This window comes from Prionailurus viverrinus, chromosome A3 (genome assembly GCF_022837055.1).
Source record: "Prionailurus viverrinus isolate Anna chromosome A3, UM_Priviv_1.0, whole genome shotgun sequence".
Taxonomy (NCBI): Eukaryota; Metazoa; Chordata; class Mammalia; order Carnivora; family Felidae; genus Prionailurus; species Prionailurus viverrinus.
The window spans coordinates 101,287,851-101,313,154 of NC_062563.1; the positions used below are offsets into that span (position 1 = coordinate 101,287,851).

At 37.2% G+C, this 25,304-nt stretch overlaps 1 protein-coding gene across 7 annotated transcripts in view; it reads right to left on the reverse strand.

Moving 5' to 3' along the window:
* Positions 1 to 25,304, reverse strand: part of IMMT (inner membrane mitochondrial protein) — a 41,357-nt gene that overhangs the window by 9,225 nt on the left and 6,828 nt on the right. Inside the window, exons 2-10 of one of the 7 annotated variants that reach the window (XM_047854140.1) lie at positions 16,486 to 16,559; positions 15,318 to 15,507; positions 11,199 to 11,310; positions 9,343 to 9,441; positions 8,897 to 8,992; positions 6,131 to 6,267; positions 3,806 to 3,909; positions 2,424 to 2,559; positions 1,803 to 1,932 (exon numbers count right to left, since the gene is read on the reverse strand). In XM_047854140.1, coding sequence (XP_047710096.1) covers positions 1,803 to 1,932; positions 2,424 to 2,559; positions 3,806 to 3,909; positions 6,131 to 6,267; positions 8,897 to 8,992; positions 9,343 to 9,441; positions 11,199 to 11,310; positions 15,318 to 15,507; positions 16,486 to 16,559 — 1,078 coding nt within the window. Of the gene's footprint in view, positions 1 to 1,802; positions 1,933 to 2,423; positions 2,560 to 3,781; positions 3,912 to 6,130; positions 6,268 to 8,896; positions 8,993 to 9,342; positions 9,478 to 11,198; positions 11,311 to 15,317; positions 15,508 to 16,485; positions 16,560 to 25,304 lie in introns of those variants that run through there. The other 6 variants (XM_047854139.1, XM_047854138.1, XM_047854143.1 and 3 more) reach the window with 6 other exon arrangements.

Consider the following 25,304-nt stretch of genomic DNA (forward strand, 5'->3'; position numbering starts at 1 on the left):
CATTTTCAAAATCAGCAAAAGAATTTTTATAGTTAGCAACGCTAGAGGTTATCATGGAAAAATCAGTAGCCTTTAACCTAGTGGGAAGTGCACAGACAAGTACTTTAGATGAGAGAATGCACTCACTACTAACTCTCCACAGTTAGACCCTGTCCCGCCTTCCAACCTGATTTCATCTACTGCAGCCCACCGAGGCTTCCCAACTAGCCACCTATGTCCCATTTTTTGCCAAGCAGCTCACACCTCATGGACAGAGATATGCAACAAACACCAAAAACAATGAAAAGAATTTCAAAAGGATAATTGGGGTGTCTGGCTGGCTCAGTCCATGGAGTATGTGACTCTTCATCTTCGAACTGTGAGTCTGAACCCCATGTTGGGCATGGAGAGTACTTAAAAATAAAATCTTAAAAAAAAGATAAAATAAGGTGATGTGGTAGGGTGACTTCTGGAGGAAGATGGTCAGGAAAGGTCTCCGGGGTGGTGACAACTATTTCAGCTGTAACCTCAATAAAGCACAGCCCTTGGGAAATTCCGATGAAGGAAATGGTGCAGACATGGCTTAACCAAGCCTGCTCAAGGACAGACTGCCCACACTGCCCATTTTGCCAGCTGCTAATCAGATTAAACAAACATGTACAAATAAGATTCACTGTCCCCAGAATGAACTGTGTTTCTCCATTTCATCCTCTTACAAATCTTTTTTGATTTTCTTTGACAAGAGTCTGAATCTCCCTCTTAAATGTGTCAACTGCATTCAAAACACTTAACTGTCTGAGTTATTTGTTAACAGCTTTGACTCTGCTTCTTGCCCTTACATCTCCCGGGCTGGGCGTTACGCAGCTGAAACTCCCACAACGGTCTTGATTACCTTAGCTCCACAGACCAGCTGATGCAAACTGGTCACCTTCAGCCCCGAGAGGCCTACCTACCAGTTCAGTTCCTACCGGATGTTTAGCTTCTAACAGACGCTAGCATTTAAAGAGTATTTTGATCTGGTTGAGACTGCTAAATTCTGTGATTAGTAGTACTCTTAGAGCACTTCAGGGACACCTGACTATTCTTTGCAGTCACACTGTATAACTGCTTAACCATCACACTTCCCTACAGTCTATTTGTAAGTGGACAGTCATACAGATAAGATTTCCTTTTCACCATGTGAATTTTCAACCATAACGTTGTCACACAAGCAGTCATAAGGTGTGCCATGAGTTATTCATTACTAATATTTGTAAAGTACCAAAAGCTTTGAATAATTTTACATATATATAATATTCTAACAGATTTAAGGTTATAATGCCACTCTCACTTACTTGGATCCTAAACTTTTTTTTCCTTTTTCCTGAGTAGCAGAATCATGGGTTACAGGATTACACGCTGGCTGGAACTTGTGTCTACCATGACTAAAACCATGGGAATACTGTCACAAGTGTGTCACCTACCACGGCTGTGAATGAAATAAAATGTGGCAAACACCATACTGTACACTGCACGAGATATGCATACCACAGGGCTGAAGCAAGTTTAGTCAAACAGCTATTAAAAAACAAAAACAGTGAGGCACATGAATGGCTCAGTCGGTTGAACATCCAACACTTGGTTTTGGCTCGAGTCATAATCTCACGGTTTATGAGTTTGAGCCCTGCATTGGGCTCCGTGCAACAGTGTAGGGCCTGCTTGAGATTCCCTCTCTCTCTCCCCCTCCCCTGCTCACTCTCAAAATGAATAAACTTTTAAAAAAACTATAAAAAAATAAAATAAAACAAACAGAAAAGTATCAACAACAGTTCAGTTGTACTTACTCATCCCTTTCCACCCTGGCAAGACTTCTGGAGTAATACTGTCCAGTTCTCGTTTAAAGTCATCCCGGGCTTGGACCACGAGCTCATGATACTGAGACACAACCTTAGCCTCAGACTGAGCTGCTTGGACCTAAATAAATACAAGATGTATGTGGTTAAAGTGAAGACAAAATACCATAAGCATCCAAAGAAAGATAAAGTATATTTACATTATTTACACAATGGCTGGAAATTTATAAATAACAGAGAGAACGCTGAAGCTCAAAGGAACATAAGCCTTGTAATTCTATTCAAATACTATGGACAGGCGCCTTTCCAACTTACTATCCCCCTGTCCCTCCTTCTCTGGGTCGCAGGAAACTACCCATATAGACTACATAAATGAAGGCAGAAGATCTGAAAATTTTCATTTAATAACCATGACCAAAAATGCTGCCTATTATAAAAAGTATCACTATAATGGACATTCCAAGTAAGTTTTTAAAACCAGTAACAATATTCTTCACAGGGGAAAAGGGAGAGAGATAGGAATCTTATTATTTTCCTGAATTCTTCAAATCCTTTGACTAAAGGATTATATTTAAAAATGCTGAAATGCTGTGAAAGACCGAAGAAACCCACCTTTTGGACCACATTATCCAGATCAACTATCATGTTGTGAAGTTTCCCCTCTGCAGCAGTGATATGAGATTTGGCCCCAGCAACCTCTTCTTTCTTTGCATTTTCAATTACACCTTTCATCTTCTCTAGCTCTTCTCTGGAAATCAATAAAGCATAACAAAGATCTAGTATTATTTCTTACCAACTTTATCAAAGACTGTGATGTCAATATAACACATAACTGTTAAAAGTCTATGAAAAAAATACAATTTGAAAGAAATTACTGAATGCGTTTTCATAATATATATACGCAAAGAAGCTTTCCTTACAAAACAACTGAAAACAGCTTGGTCAGAAGCCAGATTTACTAAGGTGAACCAGAGAAGCAGCGTGGTATAGAGGGAAACACACAGGCTTCAGAACCAGACAAACCTGGATTCCACTCCAGATCAGCCTCTCCTCTGTTGCTCACCTTTCTGAGGGAATTAAAACTAACTGATGAAAAGAACCTGGCACAGTGCCTGCCACTTCAAGTGCATTCGATAAACAGCAGCTTTTTCAGGGATTAGGCTGATTCCCCTGACAATGAGAGCTTAAGGAAGACAACAGCAAGGGAGGAGGCCAAAGAGCTCACTGAGCAAAAGCTGGGTCTCAGGGAGCTATCATGATCAAAATGTTCCACAAACTGGATGAACTGTGGCCTACCCACCACAAAACACAGAACTTAAGAACCCCGACTCATGGTCGAGTGATGTGAGCATAATGTCTTAAGTCTCCTAAAAGATATTCTGGCTTTACTAGGCTTCTCTTTCTCCATCGATAATATTTTGTTAAAAATGACAGCATCATTTTGAATGACCACGATCCCAAAATGTTAAGAACTTTTTGTCAAATGTAAGTTTCCATAATAAGAGGTGGATCGTATACTTGGAATGCTTGACCTAGTTTTAGCCAACTTCCAGGAATCAAGCCCAAGGTGGCATAAAACTAGACCTATTATAGACTTACTGCTTCCTACTTTAGATAAGGCAAAGAGATTGTAACATACTGTCAAGATTCTGATAAAACCGTCCAAACCACCCCTGAAAAATCTTGAAATTATGGTAGACTCTCAGGAAATCTGTAGAGCTACATCACCCAAGCAATAATCTAAAGAAAAACTGCTTTTTATTCAAGATCCTTTATATAGGTCATGGCTAAATTTACTTTGGCCTAATTATATTTTATTCCCTCTTTCCTTTTTCAGGCTCTGTGTTCCTGATAACCAATACAGATCAAGGACAGGTGAAGGGAGGGAAGGGTCTCTCTACCTCCTCTTTCTATACAGACAGTACAAAGAAAACCCAGCCCAAAGAAAGCCACCAGGAGGCCCTAATTACTTGTTAAAGTCCATGAGTAATTACTTGGCTTTGAGAAGGGCATCAGCAGCCTCGTCGACTGCCTTTCTGCGCTCTTTCAATGCACCCTCCACCGTGCGCCACTGAGCCGCCTTCTTCTCACCTGCAACCTAAACAAAACGCAAAAAATGTGAATAACTGCTTTTACTGACCTAGGATAGGCCAATGTGGCTAAATTTAGAAACAAGGATATTAAATTCAATGGTAAAAACCTATATATAATATTTCATCAGAGCAGGATCTCTTAATCTAAAGTTCATGGTTAGGATCAAAGAAATCCAAGACCCTTATCAACAGCAACCACCAAAACTGTAAAAGACGTGTTCTCATGCATATACGCATTTTCTAAGAAGAGATGATATTTTTATTAGATTCTCCAAAGGAGAAATGAAGCAGAAAAGGTTAATAAGAACAGTAACTTCATAAATTATTTGCTGATTAAATTATTCTGCAACGAAGCACCAATACTTAAAATTTCCTTCACTGCAGGTCTACCAAAATCACAGTTTAAGTAGAAAGTTTGCACACTTGTGGAGTCCTTATTCCTCCAAAACATTATCCTAAATACCCTCTGTAATTTGTAAAGTGAAAATTATTGTCAAACCCACTCCCCCTTAGGCTGAATTTCATAAAATGTTAATTACATATATATATAATGTAATTATGTATATAATGTAATTACATATATGTATGTTATTAACATTTTATGAAATTAAATATATATAAGTGTATATATACACACACACACACACAAAAGTCTTAAAAACCCGTCTAGAGGTCCAAGCATAAGCTGCTCTGTAGAATAGATACCAGACTCCCCTACCATCAAGCCAAGTCCAACGGTTTCCAAACACTGCTTTAAGAAAGCAATTCACTAAGAGTCCTTGTGCACTTGCAGGTTTTTTATTGGACAAAACAGAAGTTGGAATCTATTAACATTTCAAAACTTGCGTTCATACATGTTTCTGATTATTTTGTTAACACCAGCTAATACTCCCTAATTTAGTTAACCACTAATATAAAATGTCCTTTAGTTGTAAAATCTTGATTTCAATAGATTTCATATTATCTAATTCACATGCACTATATATTATGTGTTCACTGGGAGGAGGAAATACTCTCTTATGTAGCCTTCCACCAAAGTAAATACCATGGGCATTTAAAACTTCCAATAAGTGTCCTTCTGAAAGATACCAGTATACTTGGGATCACACCCAACTTCCTGATTATCATACAACATCCAGCCTTCCCACACCTGTATAACCAAAATATTAGGCATTCTCTGTGTGGTTTCCACTTTCCTGATTGAATTCGGACTGAAATTTACATTTTTTTCTTGGACTCTGAATAAACCAGAATTTTCTTTTAAGTTTTAAAGGTTGTAATTTCTGGCTGTTTACATCAGAGCTCTAATTTAACTTTTTGTTATGTATGTACATAGGAATAAAACAACACGAAGTCTGTTTAAATTTTTTAAGCACACAGTTCTAGTGGCAAAGAAACTTCACTGATCATACATGATCCTGATCCCTGAGATTCATAGCTTACATATTTATTTTTACTCTTTAAATAACCTGGTGTCAGGATGTTTTTTATATACTGAATAACTGAATATAATTATAAAAGAAATTTATTAAGTCCCAGTATTATATTTTTAAATTAATGTAATTATTCTCTGAAGTGTTCAGTGTAAATTAAATAATCAGCATAAGCATTTAAAATAGCTGATATAGGGGTGCCTCGGTGGCAGTCGGTTAAACGTCCAACTCTTGATCTCGGCTCAGGTAATGACCTCAACAGTTCGTGGGTTCAGGCCCCGCATCGGGCTCTGTGCTGATGGTGCGGAGTCTGCTTGAGATTCTGTCTCTCCCTCAGCCCCTCCCCTGCTTGTGCTCTCTCAAAATAAATAAACTTAAAAGAAAATTTTTTTTAATAAAAAAAATTTAAAAAAAAATAAAAAATAAAATAGCTGGTATTTTGGGGTACATGGGATCTCTGTACTATTTCTTATAACTATGCATCCATCTAAAAGTATCTCAAAATAAAAAGTTTATTTTAGAAAGTGGTTGGCAATTTTAAAGCAAAAAAACACAACAAACTCAAGCACTATTAATGTATGAAAGCAAAAAATCTGACCTAATTCTTGTACCATATCACTGTCGTGATGTAAAGCATTATATAAAATTCATTAAAAACAACACTTAAATGTTTTTTCCTGCCTTGTTTATTTAAAAATAACAATTACCCTAGACAGTCTTCACTTAGTGAGAGAAAGCCCATGGTAGAAAAATCAGTCTTAAATACCACAAGTCTACTCATTCTCTGGCTCACCTCAGAATTGTCCATGGCTGCCTTCAATATGCTGGCGTGTGCGCTGACGGCCTGCACCGCGGCATTCTGGGCTATGATGGCCTGTTGAGTGATGCGAGCAGTTTGGCTCAGAGCATCTTCTAAGCTCTTAGCTACCGCTGAAATACAATAACCATTAGAAAACAAATCCCTCCTTCCTAAATAACTTTATTTTAAACTTCCCTGCCTATCCTACTGAGCCTTCCATTGCTTTCCCCCAAAATGTAAAAAACAAAAAAACATACAGACTGAGAGAATCAGTTTCATTTGAAAGTATGGTAAAATATTAGTAATTACCAAATCTGGTGGAAACAACTATGGGGGTTCATTATACTATTTTTACTTTTATGTAGAACTGAATTTTTTCAAAATAAAAAGTGTTTGGGGATTTTTTAAGAAAAAAAATGCTTAAAGGCAGCTAGCATATACTTCAAAAAGGAGGAACAAAGTTTAGGACACTATAGCCCCTTTTAGCTATCAGAGGCTATAAATTTAGCATAACCACCAGCATTTTTAAGTTTAAATAATGATCTTATAGAACCACAGGGAAAAAGAGGTACCCACTTCATCTACTCAGGAGGAAAGGATACTCCTAGCAAGTTATGTATATATACACACACGTACACACATACACATGACAGACACACAAGAAAAAGAAAAAGACAAGAAAACATGCAAATAAAAAAGAAAAGTTGGTTTGGGAATGGCAAGTGTTTTGCTACAAAAGAACTCAGGAAACAGCCAGACACTGGTGTTCAAGAGGCTACGACCTATTAAGATCATATTTCTATTTGCTGCTTCAGGAATCAAAGAGAAACCTAATCAAAAAAAATAAATAAATAAAGCAAGGGATATTAGATATAATGCTAAAATGGCAAAATGATTCATTTGAAGAAAGAAAGCCAGTGAGAACAGTAATTTGTATCAGGTAACAGATAATTTTTTAAAAAGGCAAAAATATTTGGCGGTTGAGACAAAACCAGAAGGTGATTCTGGCAAAAGCAGCGTAAACTAGAACAAGCGGAACCTAGGAACCACTTGTGGTACCTCTGCAACAAAGACAGAAGGAGCAAGGTGCTGACAAGAAAATACAAAGCTACGGATGTGAAGTTGAGGTTCTGAAGACACGGGATATGAAGAGAGGGATATGAAGAGGAAAAGAGGCAGGGAGAGAACATGCATGAATTAATGGGGTCACATCGAAGCGGTGTGACAAATAACAGCATACTACTTCACAGCAGCCCACAGGCTCGAAGTCTTCTTTAAGAGTCTATTCACTGTACTTTGATTCCTTGTTATTGTTGTTGTTATTTTGTGCGGGTTTTTTTTGCTATTGAGTTGTAGGAGTTCCATATATATTTTGTGTATCAACTTTTCTCCTATTCCATAGGTTGCCTTTTCATTGTTAGTTGTTTCTTCTGCCATACAAAAGCTTTTTTATTTTTAGTTCGATGTAGTTCCACTTGATTTTGTGTGCTTTAATTCTTGATTAAAAATTACAAACACATACATTCTTAAAGGAAAGCTTGGGAGAAAACTAAGAGGTGATAGACAAAATCCTTAAAATTTCCACTTTGCCCAAAATGAAATATAAGAACTGAACAACAACAAAGAGCACAATGAAACAGACATCGCCATCTTGGATTTACAACTTACTCCAAGGTGTCCATATAATAAAAGGGGAAAAGTGAAAAGTATAAAAATATGAATAAAAGAAAAAAATAATCTTGACTTGAATTCAGGAAAAATTCTCCCAGGAAGTGGGAGTACAGAAATATTTCACTTATTTACAAGTCTTTATTCAACATTCTCAATTATTTGTAACCATGGCCAAGAACTCAGAAGAGCACAAAAACACGACCAAAATCCAAGCAGCCAAACTGAAGCCCTACACCTATGCTCCTTCTGTCCCTTCCACTCTTGACACAATTCTAACAAACCTGCCTCCTCAGCATAGGTCAGAACCAATGCATTAGAAGGGAAACAGGAACCACTCTGGACAGACAAGCAGAAATACGTGATGGAGAGAGACAAATAAAAACTATAAACAGCTGCCATAAGACTTTAAAACAAACCTCTCTCAATCCGGCAACAACTACATATCCCCTACCTACAGAGATCACTGTGCAGCACAGTGCAATAAATTGCAGCACAGTGCAATAAATTATGTTACCTATGCCTTCTTTAAGAGACGAAAATATGTTTTTAGGTATCTAACATCTTTTTCTAGAACCATCAAAAAGTTTACCATAAAGTCGAAACTTAAAAAGGAATATGCTTCAGTTAGCTGGAAACCAGCCATATATACAATATTTCATCCTCCACCAATGTCAGATAAGGGGGCTACTACAGAGAGAGTCCAGAGATTGGTAATAAAGCAGAGCGGGAGCCATTCTGACCTGCACAAATACTGGAGTTAAACAACTGAAAGACTCTTCAGCAAGTTGCGAAAACATAAACAATTTCTGTTCCCCAGAATACAGACCCTTTAGCACTAACCCTAATTAACACAAGTGGAGAAAGTTATTATTTGGAATTTTCTCCAGATGTACACTAAGAATGCCTTTGCCACCTGGGTAAAGAAGTTTAAATGGAAAGAATACAAATGATGAAATAAAGGTGGTGCACGGAGAAATGCCACTAAAGAAACCAAACTAGCTGACAGAGGAAATGTGTGCCAATGACTGAAGAAGACAGCAACTGATGGAGATGACCCAAAGTACTTAAAAAGCCATCTGGTTTACATACACTCAATCTTAACTTGTTCTTGCTTTTCCTGCTGTGCAAGGCGAGCTGCAACTTCTTCGGGTGGTCGCTCCCGTACAGAAGTTGAGGATGCTTCCTCTTGCAGCGAAAGTAAATAAGAGGAAATCAAATTTCAGCACAGAATTTCAATAGCTCACAGGGGCATAAAAACACCACTGTACTTGCCAGCTCTATCAACTGAGGGCATTTTTGTCATCAGGATTCTAAAACCACATCATCAATGATTCCAACATGAAGAAACAGGGCGTCAGCTCTAAACCTGTTGCTTTAAAAGATTTACACAGACTCCGAAATTTAAAAAATTCCCTAAGCAAGACTGTAAATAAAACCAGTATATATGGGTACATACATACTGTCTAGAGGTTGCCTAGGCATTGAATAGTTCTGATGAGCAAATCGTTATAAAACCACAAATATAAATAAACTACCTGAAGCTGTAGGCTTGGATTTTCCTTCAATTCCAGGGTGATCAGTTTTTACAGATTCCTCGTGTTGAACTGCAGGGGCTGGGACTGACAGTGTATCACCTGCTGCAGAAATAATTTGAGCTGCCGCTGTAGGTCCTACAAATATACGTTACTCATGGTATTTATAGTTTCCTGGGTTAACAAAGAAGCATATAGGAATCTACTACTACTAGCACCAGGCAAGGCTTCCAGTAACAGTATTAAATGGCATTAAATCTTAAAATATAAGACACGCGCATAAGATTTACATAACACGGAAAAGTAGTAACAAAGCAGATAACCAAAAAATATTTTCTAAGAGTGGTAGAGAAGAGAGAAGAGGTGTGAGCAAGAACAGGATGACAGTTCTAAACACAAAAAGAAGAAAGGAAGGCTGAAGAAATTCAAGAGCTTATAAACAAGTGTGGGAAGAGAAAATGAGTAATTCTAGAGGTGAAAGGCAGGGGGGAAAAAAGAGCAACAGAATAGAGAGAAAAAAAAATTAAACCGAAAGCCTCATTTAAGAGATAAAGCTGGATTATCACAAAGCCTATTAACTGGTCTCTCTGCTCTGCTCTTGATCCCTTTATCTATTCTCCACCAAAGCCACTGATCTTATTAAAAGTCAGGTATCAATCAATACCCTGGCTCAGAACCCCCCTAACACCTTCCCATCACACTCAGAATATGAAGCAAAATTCTTATAACGGCCTCCAAAGAGTACCACAATAGGCTTTCTGCTTCCTCTTGACCTCATTTGCTACTGTTCTCTTTTCCACTCCAGCTTCATATGCTCCTTACTAGGTAAATATACCAAGCCTTTGCGCTAGCTAATCCCTAGCGCAAATCCCTCTGTGTGGGATGCTTTTCTCCCACCAGCCTTTTATACATGTCTTATTCCCTTATCTCTTTCTAGTCTTTGCCCACTCCATTTTAAATTGCAATATTGCCCCCAACACATCACTTCTGACATCCTATACGCTTCACATGTATTTATATGATTTTCTTCTCCTCATCCCACTAAGGAATAATTGCAGAGTTTGTGTTTGTTTTTATTGTTTTGTTCATTGCTATAGCCCCAGTGCCTAAAAGCATATTTGGCATATAGTAGACAATTAGTGAATATGTGAATAAAACAAAGAGGTTTAATCAAGGACAAAAGTGACTAAGGAGGAACATAGAAGTTCAACTGTATACTGAGCAGGTTAGTTAGGTAAGTGCCATAAATTATTGGTAACTCATGAAGGAAAAAAAAATTCCCAGACCACAGCTAGACCAAGACACTTTCATCACTGAGAGGAGAAAGAAACGGTAAAGAGGTAAGAAAAGAGAATAAATCTTAAAATTCAAAGAGGAGAAAAGACTAGGAGTCAGAGGGGAAAAACATAAAAGGAAAAATGTTGGGGCACCTGGGTGGTGCAGTTGCTTAAGCACCTGACTCTTGATTTTGGCTCAAGTCATGATCTCACAGTCGTGAGATTGAGCCCTTTGTCGGGCTCCATGCTGAACATGGAACCTGCATAGGATTCTCTCTTTCTCTCTCTCTCTCAAAATAAATATTAAGAAGAAAGAAAGAGAAAGTGTTGCAGGCAAGACAATTCTTGCTGTTATCCTCACTCAGTAGCTATTCAGAATGAGGTCCAATTCCATATCCCACTCAACTCCTCTAAAATGAGTGCCAAAATGACAGGTGTGAATGAACACTCCTTTCCCAGGGTAAGAACTAGGGACCAGAAGAGTGAACGTGGGGTGGGGGCCCCCTCTTGACTCTGAGTACAAATACATTAAAACAGTTCATTTACCTATAATTTAAAAAAAAGAATTCTAAATGTAAGTACCTGTTGTTGAAGCTGGAATGTCTCCCTTCTGTTTTTGTACTTGAGAGGCAGGCTGTTTAGACTCTTTCATTACCTCTGATACACTAGAGATTTTTAGTGGACCAGACTCACTCTTGGAAATAAAACACAGGTAACATTTCAGATACAATATATTTTTTTTTAAGGCAGCATACTGTAACTTGTATTATTACAAAAGTCTTTCAGGCTTTTCATACAAAGTTAACACTTTACAATATAATGTATTTTATTAACCACAGTAAGGGAAGAGAAGTCATCATCCTAGAAAAATGCAGTCCCAAAACTTCATTCCAAATGACTGGCCCACATTTTAGTAGTAACAAAGGCTTTTCTTAGGGCAACCAATAAAGTACATGATGTAGAACCTTCCCTTTAAACACCATTTCTTTTCCACATACAACGCTGAGAAGACCATTTCCATCTGCTTTCTAAATCAAATGTTGGTGCATTGTGTATACATTCAGTTAGAAACAAGTAATTTTCAGAGGGTCTGAGTAAAACTGAAAGTTTGTTTCTTTAATCTCCCAGATTCATGCAATTGCACACTAAAATACACAACCCAATTTTAATATCCACTTTTCTCTTTCTCAGTTACCATCTGCCTCAAATTTAAGGCCTTATTCATTAACAAGACTGACAGATGATATACTGGCAAAAGTTACTGAGTACCAAAATATTTCGCCAGAACTTGACAAGGGGACTCAGATATCTCTAACAGGACTACTCAAATATAATAGAAATAGTTCTGATCTCTGTCACTACCGGAAATTGGAAATATATGCATTTTCTTTTATTAAATTTTTATCATTTAAATCATGAAATACATGATCACTATAACAAGCAAACTAATACCGAGACATGCCTTTACTGCTCCCTTCCCTTCCAGCACTCTCAGGTAGCCATTGCCAATAGCCTGAATCTATCTTTCCACCCCTGAGCATAAGCTCAGGTATGTATACACATATACAATTTTTAATTTTTTAAACAAACTAAAGTAGGGTTATATTATACAAATTACCACGTAACTCAGTTCTTGTTTTTGTTCTCATTTAATAATGTACCGTGGACAGTCTCTTCCAGGTCAAGAAATTATTTTTAGTTGCATAATATTCTAATTTAATTGCATATCTTAATGTAGTTGTAAACCCCACAATTTGGTCAACCATTCTATTTTGGAACATTCAAGTTGTTTTCTGCTTTTTTTGTTGTTGTTGTGAAACATCCATGTCCATGTAACTGAAGAGTACTATAGTGTGGTCTCTGCGGGACAGTTTGCCAAAAAAGAGGAAGTGCTGGGTCAAAAAGGCTGTATATTTTTAGAAAATATTAACAGATCACTTTCACAGAAGGATCCAGCAATTCACACTTTCACAATAAACGTGTATGTACGTGTATCTGTGTATAAATAAGATCTATTTCCACACTAAGTTGTTCCATTCCTCTTATTTCCAATCCTGTGTCAAAACCTTGCTGTTGTATTAAAGTAGGATTATAACAAAGTCCAATTACCTGGAAAAGCAAGTGTCCTCTGACCCCTCCCCACCCCAACACTGTTCTGAAATGTTCTTAGCTAGTTTTGTACATTACTTAATCCTTTCATGTGAACGTTAAAATCATCTTATCTGATTCTTCAACATGTAGAAAAATTCATTAGAATTCTTATTAGATGTATGTGGTATGTGGTATGTATATACAGCTATACAAACATCACTTCTCTCAAAATTAAATTTCTCTCTCTCTTAAATTTCTAATCAAATTTAAGGGAAACTTGAGAGAAATGCATATATTAGAGAAAAATGACATTTTTTATGGTATTAAGTCCCATCCAAGAAAGTACCATTTGTCTCCATTTAGACAGATCTTATTCCATGTCCATCAAAAAGATTTTAAGTTTATCTTCTCTCAATATTTATGACCTGTGCATAAATAATCACTTCGGCACAAAAAGGATTATCGTGAAATAAAATGTAAAATGCAGTTTCTAAAAGCAACAAGTTGGTAATAATATGTGAGTACAGAATGAATAAATAGTAAAAATTAAAAAATAAAAACACTACCTGCTACTGTACTTCAGAGGTGAGAAAATACACTTTGGTGTATGCAGTGAAGGATGCAGGTCTTAAAGAGAATATTAGTAGGCAAAAGAAAGGAAGTCACTATGGGTACAAGACCACTAACGGAAAAACTGTGCAAATGGAAAGCAGCTTTGTTCTCTGCTTTAACACAGGCCCTTGAAACACTGCCTGGTACATAATAATCACTTGATGGACATTTGCTGAATAAATGAATGGAAAGCACAAGGCATATTTGCAACGTAAACTGGCACAAAGCCAAGAATTTATGTGCAGGACGATTTGGAGACAAGGCTGGAAAGGTAAGAGCCAGACTGCTAAGTGTGTTAAATATCAACCTGAACACCATCAAAAACCAAAAACTACAGAAAATAAAGGAACAAATAGGCAGCTCCTAGGCTCACTTTTAACCACTCCTGGTTCTACTCTCCTTAGAACATGAAACAATCTCGAAAGTCTCTCTACATTCTACAGTCTCTGTCTTTCAAACGATAAGAAATGTATAAAACTTGCTGATTAAGTGATATCATGAAAATATCATGAAAATGTGATAGCACTTATTTTAGAAGATTCTCTGATACTGGTCAAGAGGATGGCCTAGGCTGTGATGTGGGGTGGGGAGAGATCTCAGGGGTGGAGACTGGAAAGAAAGGGTTGGGGGCACAAAGAAACAGGTCTAGCTAGCTTGGAGATGATAAAGGTCAGAAATGGGATAAGGACAGTAGTAATGCAAGAAAAAAATTAATATCAGAGATTAAACAAGATAGGATAGCTAACAAAATATAGGCAACTATGAAGATGAATCCAAGAATCCTAACCTAACTATGTGAGAGCATGGCACTATCTTTAACACAAAAAAAGCAAATCAGGAAGAGTGTAACTCTTGAGGTAGTACAGTATGGACGTGCCAAGTAATCCAAGTGGAAATGTTCAGCAAGATAGCTAGAGTGGAATAAGGGGAGGCCATGACGAGAGAGACAGACAAACTATCTACAAAAAATGACACTTGAAGTCATGTCAAGCAAGAAAAGAACACTACTCTGAACTGTTCAGCCTGTCTCCATGCTCCTAGAATTACACCCAACCATTTCTCCTGGGTCATGTAAGTTCAAATAGACCCAACATTTTAGAATGAATCCACAGAATTCTGTTCCTTGACTACTAAAGCTGCAAAACTGTCTCTCTTGGCCAGCAAACACAGCAGTTTTAAAGTTCATATGGAAGAATAAATGATGTGGAAGACTGTTTTGAAAAAGCATGATAGGGCTGGGGGAGGGTGTGAGAGGACATTTGCTTTTCCAAATATTAACTTTGTTACAGGACTGGTCTGTAGGCTACCCTAGAGAAAAGAAATCCACCCAATTTCTAAGGAAGGAGTCAGCTATGTCCAGCCTCACAGCATAAACACCCAAGGCTAAATCAGCAAAAATCCACAATCTCTTTTGTAAATTTTTATTCAAAGCAGTTGTTTGAATGAAGAATATTTAAGATGTTTAAAAAAATTTTAGGCCTGATTTGGGCGGGCAGGGGGAGGTGATACTCTGAATATGCACCAAGTCCCAGAAATACCAGAAGATATTCCTATCAACCAATCAGTAAGTAGCTCAAAATTCTGTGACTCTTGTTTTGTGGTCTAAAAAGAGCCAGTACTAACTAGAACCACTTGGGTTCTGTGTCATGACCATTCTATGTTTATGTTTTTAGTGTTCTAAGTCACAGCTTGATAGCTGCAACAGCGAAGGCTGTCAGAGAACACTCTCCGTCCACAGGACAGACACAGTTACCTCTGTCCAATCGGCCTCTTCCATTTACCCTCGTGTGCCATTCAATTATTTTCTATGTGGTGGGTACTTAATGAGAACCCTGAACTCCAAAGGGATAAAAATCCAACTCTATAGATTAATGTTAAAGAAAACTAACAAACACACATCTGAAATTCTACTTAATTATACATATATTTTCAAGATGAAAACAACATGCTTTCACAAGTATTCCGTAGGATAAACTGAAATATTTTTATGACTCTTACCGGCTTCTTTGGCAATGGAACAGGATAAGGTGGGGAACCAAGAACCATCTCAAAGAGTTTATCTGAGTAAGGTATGGTTTTCTCTACACTTTCCCGAAAATGGGAATCCCATTTTGCATACAGGATAGTGCCACCAATACCTCCACCAACAAACAAAAGGCCAGCTCCCGCAATTTTGCCAGGAGACAACCTAAGTGAGAGAAATAGGAAACACATTTATATTCCTTGGCTCTCCCACACCAACTTCCTTAGACCAATGGTAAGGGTTTTAAAGACCCCTAACCTCTACCTCTCCACTGCTGATTCAGATTTTAGCAGCCAAGTTTATTTCTATAGTTGCACATCATCTTTCACTGATTTGCTTTAAAACATATCCGCAGGGGCACCTGGGTGGCTCAGTCGGTTGAGCGTCCGACTTCGGCTCAGGTCACGATCTCACGGTCTGTGAGTTCGAGCCCCGCGTCAGGCTCTGGGCTGATGGCTCAGAGCCTGGAGCCTGCTTCCGATTCTGTGTCTCCCTCTCTCTCTGCCCCTTCCCCGTTCATGCTCTGTCTCTCTCTGTCTCAAAAATAAATAAATGTTAAAAAAAAAAAAACAAAAAACACATATCTGCAATAGAAAATAACATTTATGGATAACTACATTTTTTTAAGTACAGTAATATCTAGAGTAGGAAGAATTAAGTAACCTTAAAATTCAAGACGTTAAAAAATTTTCAAGATGTCCACAATCAAAAGATTTCCTCTGAACCCAGAAAAGAAATACTTTCAAAGCTCCTCTCTCCTTAATAACATTTCTGTAAATACAGTAAAATAAACCCTTTACAAAAGAAAGACAATATAAATATCAAATAAAACAACACTTTTGAAGTTACAATGTGCTAAGTACTAAATAGACATCTATTTGCCACAGAATGGAAGACAGCACATGAGGGAGGGAGGCTGTCTACCTTGGATGTCACCTAACTACAAAAGAACTAAAAGGAGGATCATAACAAATTTTCACCTACAAATAAATAATGCTCCAAAAATATTACAGCAAACCTCCAGTGTCTACACCCCTTAACAAAAAAATTTTAAGCAGCTATTCCCATATTCATGGAAAACACATATCCACACACATCCCTCAACAACAGTTAAAAAAGTCTGTTGACAGGGAGACCACATACCTAGAACTGCCTGAAGTAGAATATCTACGGCATGGTCGTAATGGACGTAGGACAAACTTCCCACAGAGACAGCTCTAGAGAGGAAAGAGAAAACGTCACAACCAATGCACAAGGAATCTGGGATGCTTTTAGGGTGATAACTCAGATGAAGAATTTTTATTACAAATGTCTTTGTTAAACAAAAAATTATTTTACTTTGAGAAATTAACTTATAGACCCTTAACAAGAGTGATGCTTCCAGTACCCCAAGGTTCAGGTTAGATAATTTTTAAGATTAAAAAAATTATCAGATTATGATCAATTAGCACTTTCAAGTGTTATGTATGCTTATTATTTCTTGGATACAACTGGAATTTGCCACATGCTTTTCTAGTTGGCAAGAAAAAGTAAAACAATAGCATAAAATATCTATTTTTACTTTGTAAGCTTTAGACATCTGAAAAATCACCCATACAAAACACCACATTGTAGGATGTATACAAATCCATTCAGGGGAGAGATCCAATCTTAGGTTAATTTATCTAGAAAAATTTATCTTATCCCGTCTATACAATATCTATGGGGCCAGTCAATTCCTACAGACACTCATTTAAATCTAAAAGTACATCTTGGTTTTTGCATAGTGTATAATTAAACTAAAAGCCAATAATTTTAAGAAAAAAATGTCAATGTTGTAAATGCTCAGTAATTACCTCCATGTAACTACTAATCTATTTTTTTTTTTTAATTTTTTTTTTTCAACGTTTATTTATTTTTGGGACAGAGAGAGACAGAGCATGAATGGGGGAGGGGCAGAGAGAGAGGCAGACACAGAATCGGAAACAGGCTCCAGGCTCTGAGCCATCAGCCCAGAGCCTGACGCGGGGCTCGAACTCACGGACTGCGAGATCGTGACCTGGCTGAAGTCGGACGCTTAACCGACTGCGCCACCCAGGCGCCCCAATCTATTTTTACCCGAAAGCAAATGATCAGACCAACACTTTGAAATTTGTTTTAATCAAAGTAAAGCACATAAATGCAAATGTTTCTTAACAATATGCAGCTCCCTCAAATAAAACAAATGAACACGTATCTAAATACCATTGGGGAAGGTTTTGATAAATTTAAAGCTATTCATAGCAATCAATCTGAAATTTCAAATTTATTGCATCAACAAAATCTTTCTTTATATCAAGTAGAAAATCAAACTGCAACAAGTCAAAGGGGAAAAATGTGTTCTCTAGGTTTCTTGATGAAATTGCATTCAAAGAACGTCAGAAAAACACAAACTTTCTTTTAGAAGTATTGATCAAAGGACACATAAAATTACTCTAGAATTACAGTTGCAATTTACACTCTATTTGCCAAAGCCTAAAGGTAAACATTAATGTCACAACACGTTTAGGAAAAAAAAACAAAACAAGCAGCTAGATGTTTTACAACATGTAAAGCAGTTATAGTCGGTATTTTAAAAGTATTTCAACTGCTACCTAACATCGAGAATTCTCAACATCTTTCTACTGCATTTAATAGAAAGGCATGTTTTCCTACTATTCTATAAAGTGGGTTATGTAGGGGCGCCTGGATGGCTCAGGTCATGATCTTGCAGTGTGAGTTCAAGCCCCACGTCGTTGGGCTCTGTGCTGACAACTCAGAGCCTGGAGCCTGCTTCGGATTCTGTGTCTCCCTCTCTCTCCGCCCCTCCCCCGCTCATGCTCTGTCTCTCTCTCTCTCTCTCTCTCTCTCTGTCAAAAATAAAAATAAACATTAAAAAAAATTTTTTAAAAAGTGGGTTATGTGGAAGTTTAAACAGAACTGCATCTACTTTGATAGGTCAACAACTCCATCTTGTTGACTTAGAAAAGAAATATTAGGAAACCACTAAAGTTGTATTTATTTAAGGTTCTATTCTTTACTTTCAGAGGTACAAAAAAGTATTCAAAAGTTAAGACACTTTTTTTTTTTTTAATTTTTTGAGAGAGAGAGCGCGTAAGCGGGGAAGGAGCAGAAAGCGGGAGACAGAATCTGAAGCAGGCTCCAGGCTCTGAGCTGTCAGCACAGCCCAACACTGGGCTCAAACTCCCAAACCACAAGATCATGACCTGAGCTGAGGTTGGACACTTAAGTAACTGAGCCACCCAGGTGCCCCAAAAGTTAAGACACTGTTAACGGTGAGTAATTAGATAACTGAAACATCAAGCAGCAAACATAATAGTGGAAAAGTGAATCCAAGTACAAAACCAAATGAACACTAAAACTCAAGAATACCCTATTTCACATCAATTTGTTTTTTAACCTGTTTCTTCATCTACCTTCTACTTTTGACCCTCTTCCCTCCGCTGATAGAATGTTACCTGATGTGACTGTAAGTTTATAGTTCCTAGTATTAACTTAAAATGTAAATTTTTAAATAAAAATTCCAAAGATTTAGTTGCATAAAAGGTGGTCTCTCTCACAACTTCTGTCCCCCCCAGCCACTCAGATCTCTCCGTAAGCAACAAATGCTATCAGCTTCTTGTATATCCAGAGATATTCTGTGACAGAGAATTCCTGAAACACTCCCTTTACAGAAGATACCATAATACATACCTAGTTCTGAACTAAAGTTCATTCAACAATATGTATTTGAGATCGTATCAGTAAATGAACTCTTCCTAGTGGGTGTAATTCATTATTCCATTGTATGGATGTTATTTAATGTATTTAACCAGAACCCCTTTGATGGACAGTGAGGTTACTCTAAATTTTTGTTATAATAAATAATGTTGCCTGGGAAATCTACATCATTTTGGGTCAATTCTTTAAGTAAAATTTGCAATGTTGATAAATATTGCCTGAGTAGCCCAACTGTCCCCTAGTAGTGAGAGAGTATGTTTTCTCACAGCCTTCCAAACACACTTTCAGTGTAGTTTTAATCACAATTTCCTTTATGACTGTCTATCTTTTCATGTATTTATGATATTTTTATTTACTTTTCTATGAATGATCAGATTGTATCCTTTGACTTTTATTATTTATTATTGCTGTTTATATGGACTTTTTCCCTAAAATAAAAGTGTTCAGTGAACATTTCCATATACCATTTCACTTTTTCTTTTTTTTTAAGTATAGCTGACACACAATGTTACATTAGTTTCAGGTATACAACATAGTGATTTAACAACTCTGTTATGCTATGCTCACCCCAAGTGTAGCTATCATGTCACCATACAACCCTTTTATAATATCAATGACTACATTCCCTATACTACACCTTTTATTTCTTTGACTTATTCATTCTATAACTGGAACTCTGCCTCTCAGTTCTCTTTACCCATTTTGTCCTTTCCCCATCGCACATCCCTTCCCCTCTGGCAACTGTTATTCTTTGTATTTATAGGTCTGATTCTGCTATCTATTCATTTGTTTAGATTCCTTTTTAAAAAAAATTTTTTTATGTTTATTTTTGAGAGACAGAGACAGAGCGTGAGCAGGGGAAGGGCCGAGAGAGAGGGAGACACAGAATCTGAAGCAGGCTCCAGGCTCTGAGCTGTCAGCACAGAGCCTGACATGGGGCTCAAACCCATGAACCAAACAGTGAGATCATGACCTGAGCCGAAGTCGGCCGCTCAACCAACTGAGCCACCCAAGCACCCCTCATTTGTTTAGATTCCACACACAAGTGCAATCATGGTATCTGTCTTTCTCTGTTTTGACCACTTTTAAATAAGACTGAACTTCTTCATATTCTTTTCTCTTTATATATAAAGAGAAATTAGCCATGTGTCTGCTAATTCCAAATGTTTTTATCCAGTTTGTGATCTGATTTTTTCTTTGTTCATGGTAGTTTATGCCATGCAAAAAACTACTTTAATGTAGGCAAAACTGTCAATCTTTTCTTATATGGCTTCTAGATTTTCTCATATTCTTAGAAAGCCACCCTCAGATTATAAAGTAATTCTTCAATATTTCTTCTACTCTCATAGTTTCATTTTTTAAAATATGTAAATCTTTGAAATTAGTGTAAAATATGGATTCAAGTTTATTTTTTCCAAATGTCTATTCAGTCATCCCTAAATCATAGACTGAACAATCAGTTTTTTTCCAATAATTTGAAATGCCACCTTTAAAACACACCAAATGCCTTGCTGCATTTAGATTTCTTATTTTGTTCCACTGATCTACACTAATTCTACAATGTTTTAACTACTGCCATCTTAGAATTAGCTTTTGGGGCACCTGGGGAGCTCAGTCAGTTGAGCATCCAACTTCAGCTCAAGTCATGATCTCTCAGTCATGGCTTTGAACCCCACGTCGGACTCTGTGCTGATAGCTTAGAGCCTGCAGCTTGCTTCGGATTCTGTGTCTCCCTTTCTCTCTGCCCCTCCCCAGTTCGCGCTCGGGCTTGTTTGCTCTCTCTCAAAAATAAATAAACATTAAAAAAAATTTTTTTTTGAAGAAAGAATTAGCTTTTAATCTGGTAGGGCTTGTCCTCTCTTAAGTACTATTATTTTTCAGAATTTTTCTGGATATTCCTTTTTTTTTTTTTTTGGAAGCTGAGCTATCAAAGGGCTTTCAATTAAACATACCATTATAAAATGAACCCTGACTTAAGAGTGTATTAAATGTGAAAAAAAAATATCTTTTATGGCCAAAAACTGATACCAATAAAGTTTCCTACTTCTGTATGAGAAAAAAGTAGAAATGATGACTGTATCATGACTCAAATTTATAGGGTGTTTATCTAAACCAGTGGCTCTTGATTTTATTTTTTTTTTTATTTTTTTAAAAATTTTTTTTCTCAACGTTTATTTTTTTTTTATTTATTTATTTTTTTGGGACAGAGAGAGACAAAGCATGAACGGGGGAGGGGCAGAGAGAGAGGGAGACACAGAATCGGAAACAGGCTCCAGGCTCTGAGCCATCAGCCCAGAGCCTGACGCGGGGCTCGAACTCCCGGACCACGAGATCATGACCTGGCTGAAGTCGGACGCTTAACTGCGCCACCCAGGCTCCCCATTGATTTTAAAAAATTTAAGTATCCTACTCATTAGCCAACAATATGTAGCATGTAATATCCTAAAGCAGTTGTAAAAGTCAGAAATTTATGGTTTTACCACCCAAGTATGAGTATGAGCCCATATACCATACGCAGTTTTACCTTATTTAAAAAAAAAATCTCTTCTAAGTCTCTTTTAATCTAGGAGTTTTCCCTCCAATAATTAATTTATTGAAGAACGTGGGTTACTTGATCTGTAGAATTTTCCACAGACTAGATTTTGCTTAAGATACGATTTAACATGATCCTGTCTTCTGCATTTCCCACAAACCAGAGTTAGAGCCAGACACCTGCTCAGACTCGGGTTTATTCTCTCTGGCAAAACTTTAGGTGGTGTCGTGTTGTCTCATCAGGAGGCACTCAAAGGCTGGTTATCTCTCTTTTTATGATGTTATCAACTGTGTTGATGTACAATGTCTAGATCCATTAATTTACTGGAAGTTGCAAAAAGTGATAATTCTACTATTTTTCATTTATTATTTGACATATTTTTCAAAGAGATATTTTTCCTCACCTACAGTTTGGTTACCCAAAGTACAGTTCATAAGGCAGGATAAATGCTTCTTTTTATCTTTTTATCCATTTATTATCCATTTTTATCCACTTACACTCTGATAATCACCAATTGTGGGTTTTAGGGGTTTTTGTTCATTTATTCATTGTGACAAATTGTATTTTCCAAAAATTATTACACTTCCCATCTGACCTGGTTTTCCAGAACCTTGCCATTTTCCCCGGAACCTTGCAACTTCATGAGACCTCAAAAATCTCCTAACACAGCCCAGAAATCTTCAGAACTAAAATGTAATATGTTATTTATATAATCAATGTTTTCAGTTGTATAATTTTTACCTACATAATACATATTATTTATTATTATAAGATAATAAATGATGTTATTTAATACCACTAAGTTTGGGGTAATCTGTTATATAACCATAACCAAATGGATACTTGTACCTAGAAGCAACGGGCTGCTGCAGTAAAACATCAAGCATGTGGGGTGCATGGAGGGTGAGAGTTGGAAGGACCTTGAAGAGACTTAGCAGAAGCCTAATGGTCCTCATGGAAACCACTGGTGAGGGCTTCAGAAAAGTGAGAAAAATGTTTTGGAAACCTGGAGGAAAAAGGATCTCTGTGTGTGGTGTCTGAAGTTTGTCAAAGTTGTCACCTGTGGTAAGGCATGACAAACAGAAAATTAGGAGCTATACCTAATGAACTGATAAGATTTAGCTAGAGAGTTTCAAGCAGAATGCTCAAGAGTACCAACTAGTTTCTTTTAGCAGAGTATAAGGGTAAAAATGAGCTTCAAACAAGCCACAAAACCTGTCTAGCTTTCAAGTACAATTTAAAGGAAATATTAAGGAGCTAGGACTTGATAAGTTCAAAAATAAAACTGTTTCTCATTCTCAGCCTTTCCAGTCTGCAAAAATACTTGAAGACCTCAAGTTCTAAGGAGGTGCTCTTCACAGAATCTTTTCACACACAGAAAAGGCCCCTTGGGAATCCTAAGGGGATACTTCCACAGTCTTTTTGTTAAACAACAGGGCTACAGAGAATCTTAAGGGTTTTACTCCATAGCGGCCTCACAGGGAGTCCAAAACGGCAAAGGGCTTAATCTTAATATTTGTGGGTGTAGCTTTTGTCTCATGGAGAAAACCCCAAAAAGATCCACAGGAAACCCAAAGTTAAGATAATAATATTTTCTGGAAAAGGAAGGATAATTCAAGGGATGAAACCAAGAGCCCAGAGTAGAACCAACGGCTACGAAGGATCATTACCAACCAGTACAAATTAAGAAATCAGCAACACGTGCTGTATGTAAATACCGCTATATTCCTCTGAAAGTTAGTTTGAACACCTGTTTTCAATTTTTTGTTGAGGTGGAATTGCAGGGTCATATGGTAATTCTATGTCTAACTCTGCATCGTTTTACATTTCCACCAGCAATGTAGGAGGGTTCAATTTCTCTACATCCTGACACCTGTTATTTTCTGTTTTTATTATAGGCATTCTAGAGAGCATGAAATGGCTATTTCATTGTGAACCTGATTTGCATTTCCCTAACGTCAACAGATTTTTAACATCTTTTCATGTGCTTTTTTTAATGTTTATTTTTGAGAGAGAGAGCTCACACAGGGGAGGGGTGGGGGGGGGGGGAGACAGAGGACCCAAAGTGGGCTCTGTGCTGACAGTATCAAGCCTGATGTGGCGCTTGAACTCACAAACCGTGAGATATGACCTGAGCCGCGGTCAAATGCTTAACCGACTGAGCCACCCAGGCGCCCCTCATGTGCTTCTTAATTATTTATATATCTTGTTTGGATTAATGTCTATTCAAGTCCCTTGCCCCATGTTTTATTTGGGTTGTCTTTTAGTTGTTGATCTGTAGGAGTTCTTTACATATTCTGGATATTAGGTCCTTATCAGATACGTGGTTTGAAAATATTTTCTCCCACTCTTTTCACTCCTTTGATGAATAAAAACTTTTAATTCTGATGAAATCCAATTTATCTTTTGGAGTCATATCTAAGAAACCATTGCCACATCCACTTTGACCTCTAGAGCTCTCTTTCTTAAGCAGCAAGTTAATCTCTCTATATAAACTAAATATCCTACTTTAACACACTTTCTGAGTTCTGGAATTCCTTTTACTAATAATACTAGATGATAATAATAACATCTAAACTTATGATGTAGAAAAACCTATGCTGTTTCAAAGCAATCTGCCTTGACACATAACTTTGTAATAAATATTATAAGGTTAGCATTGCTATTTCTAACCTATAGAAACATGATTTTTAAAAACTGATATGATAAAACATACAACTCCCATATTATGTTCTTGCACAAACCCTCTATTCCTTAGCTCCAATCTAACACGAACATACAAAAAGAAACCACAACCTGGAAACAAGTAACTATAATAAATAATCCCCTCACACGAACCCTATCTGGAGGTTCCAGGTTTTCCCTCTAGATATTGCTGGTTGCTATAACTGATGATGTTTTGGTGGGTTTTGTCATAAGGATTCCTCCCACACAAACAAGACATCCAGAAGTTAATGCCCAGTTCTACATTTGAAATGCAGATTAGTATGTGACAACTTAAGTTTTTCTACAGTTAACTTAAAATATTTTATAAGAATCATGAAGGGGCGCCTGGGTGTCGGTTAAGCCCCGACTTCGGCTCAGGTCATGATCTCACAGTTCGTGAGTTCGAGCCCCGCATCGGGTTCTGTGCTGACATCTCAGAACCTGTAGCCTGCTTCAGATTCTGTGTCTCCCCCCCCCCTCTCTGCTCCTTCCCCAGTAGTGCTCTGTCTCTGTCTCTCAAAAATAAACAAACATTACAAAAAAAAATTTTTCTTAAAGAATCATGAATTAAGGTTAAAAATATATCACACCAAAAAAATGCAGTAAGTTTGGCACTGAAGCAGCATCTCTCAGCAAAGACACATTCTGTATCTAAGTACCCTTCAGTTACAACAAGGAAATGGCAGATATTAATCAATATGGCAAAAGAAATAACTTAACACTTTAATTTTCCCTGCATATATGTATGTATATGATTCATATATTCTTACTCGCATGTCTTAAGTTACGGTGTAAAATTTATTCCAAAATGGTTTGAAAGCCACTGGCCTAAAGAAATGAAAATAAGGAAAAATAAAAACGACTCTAGTATGGGTAAAAGCAAACAGCAAGCTTCATGATATATTAAACTACTTTCTACCGTGTGTGCTTGGCAGACATTACTAACATATTGTTTCACAGTCCTAATAAAAAAAAAAAAAGAATT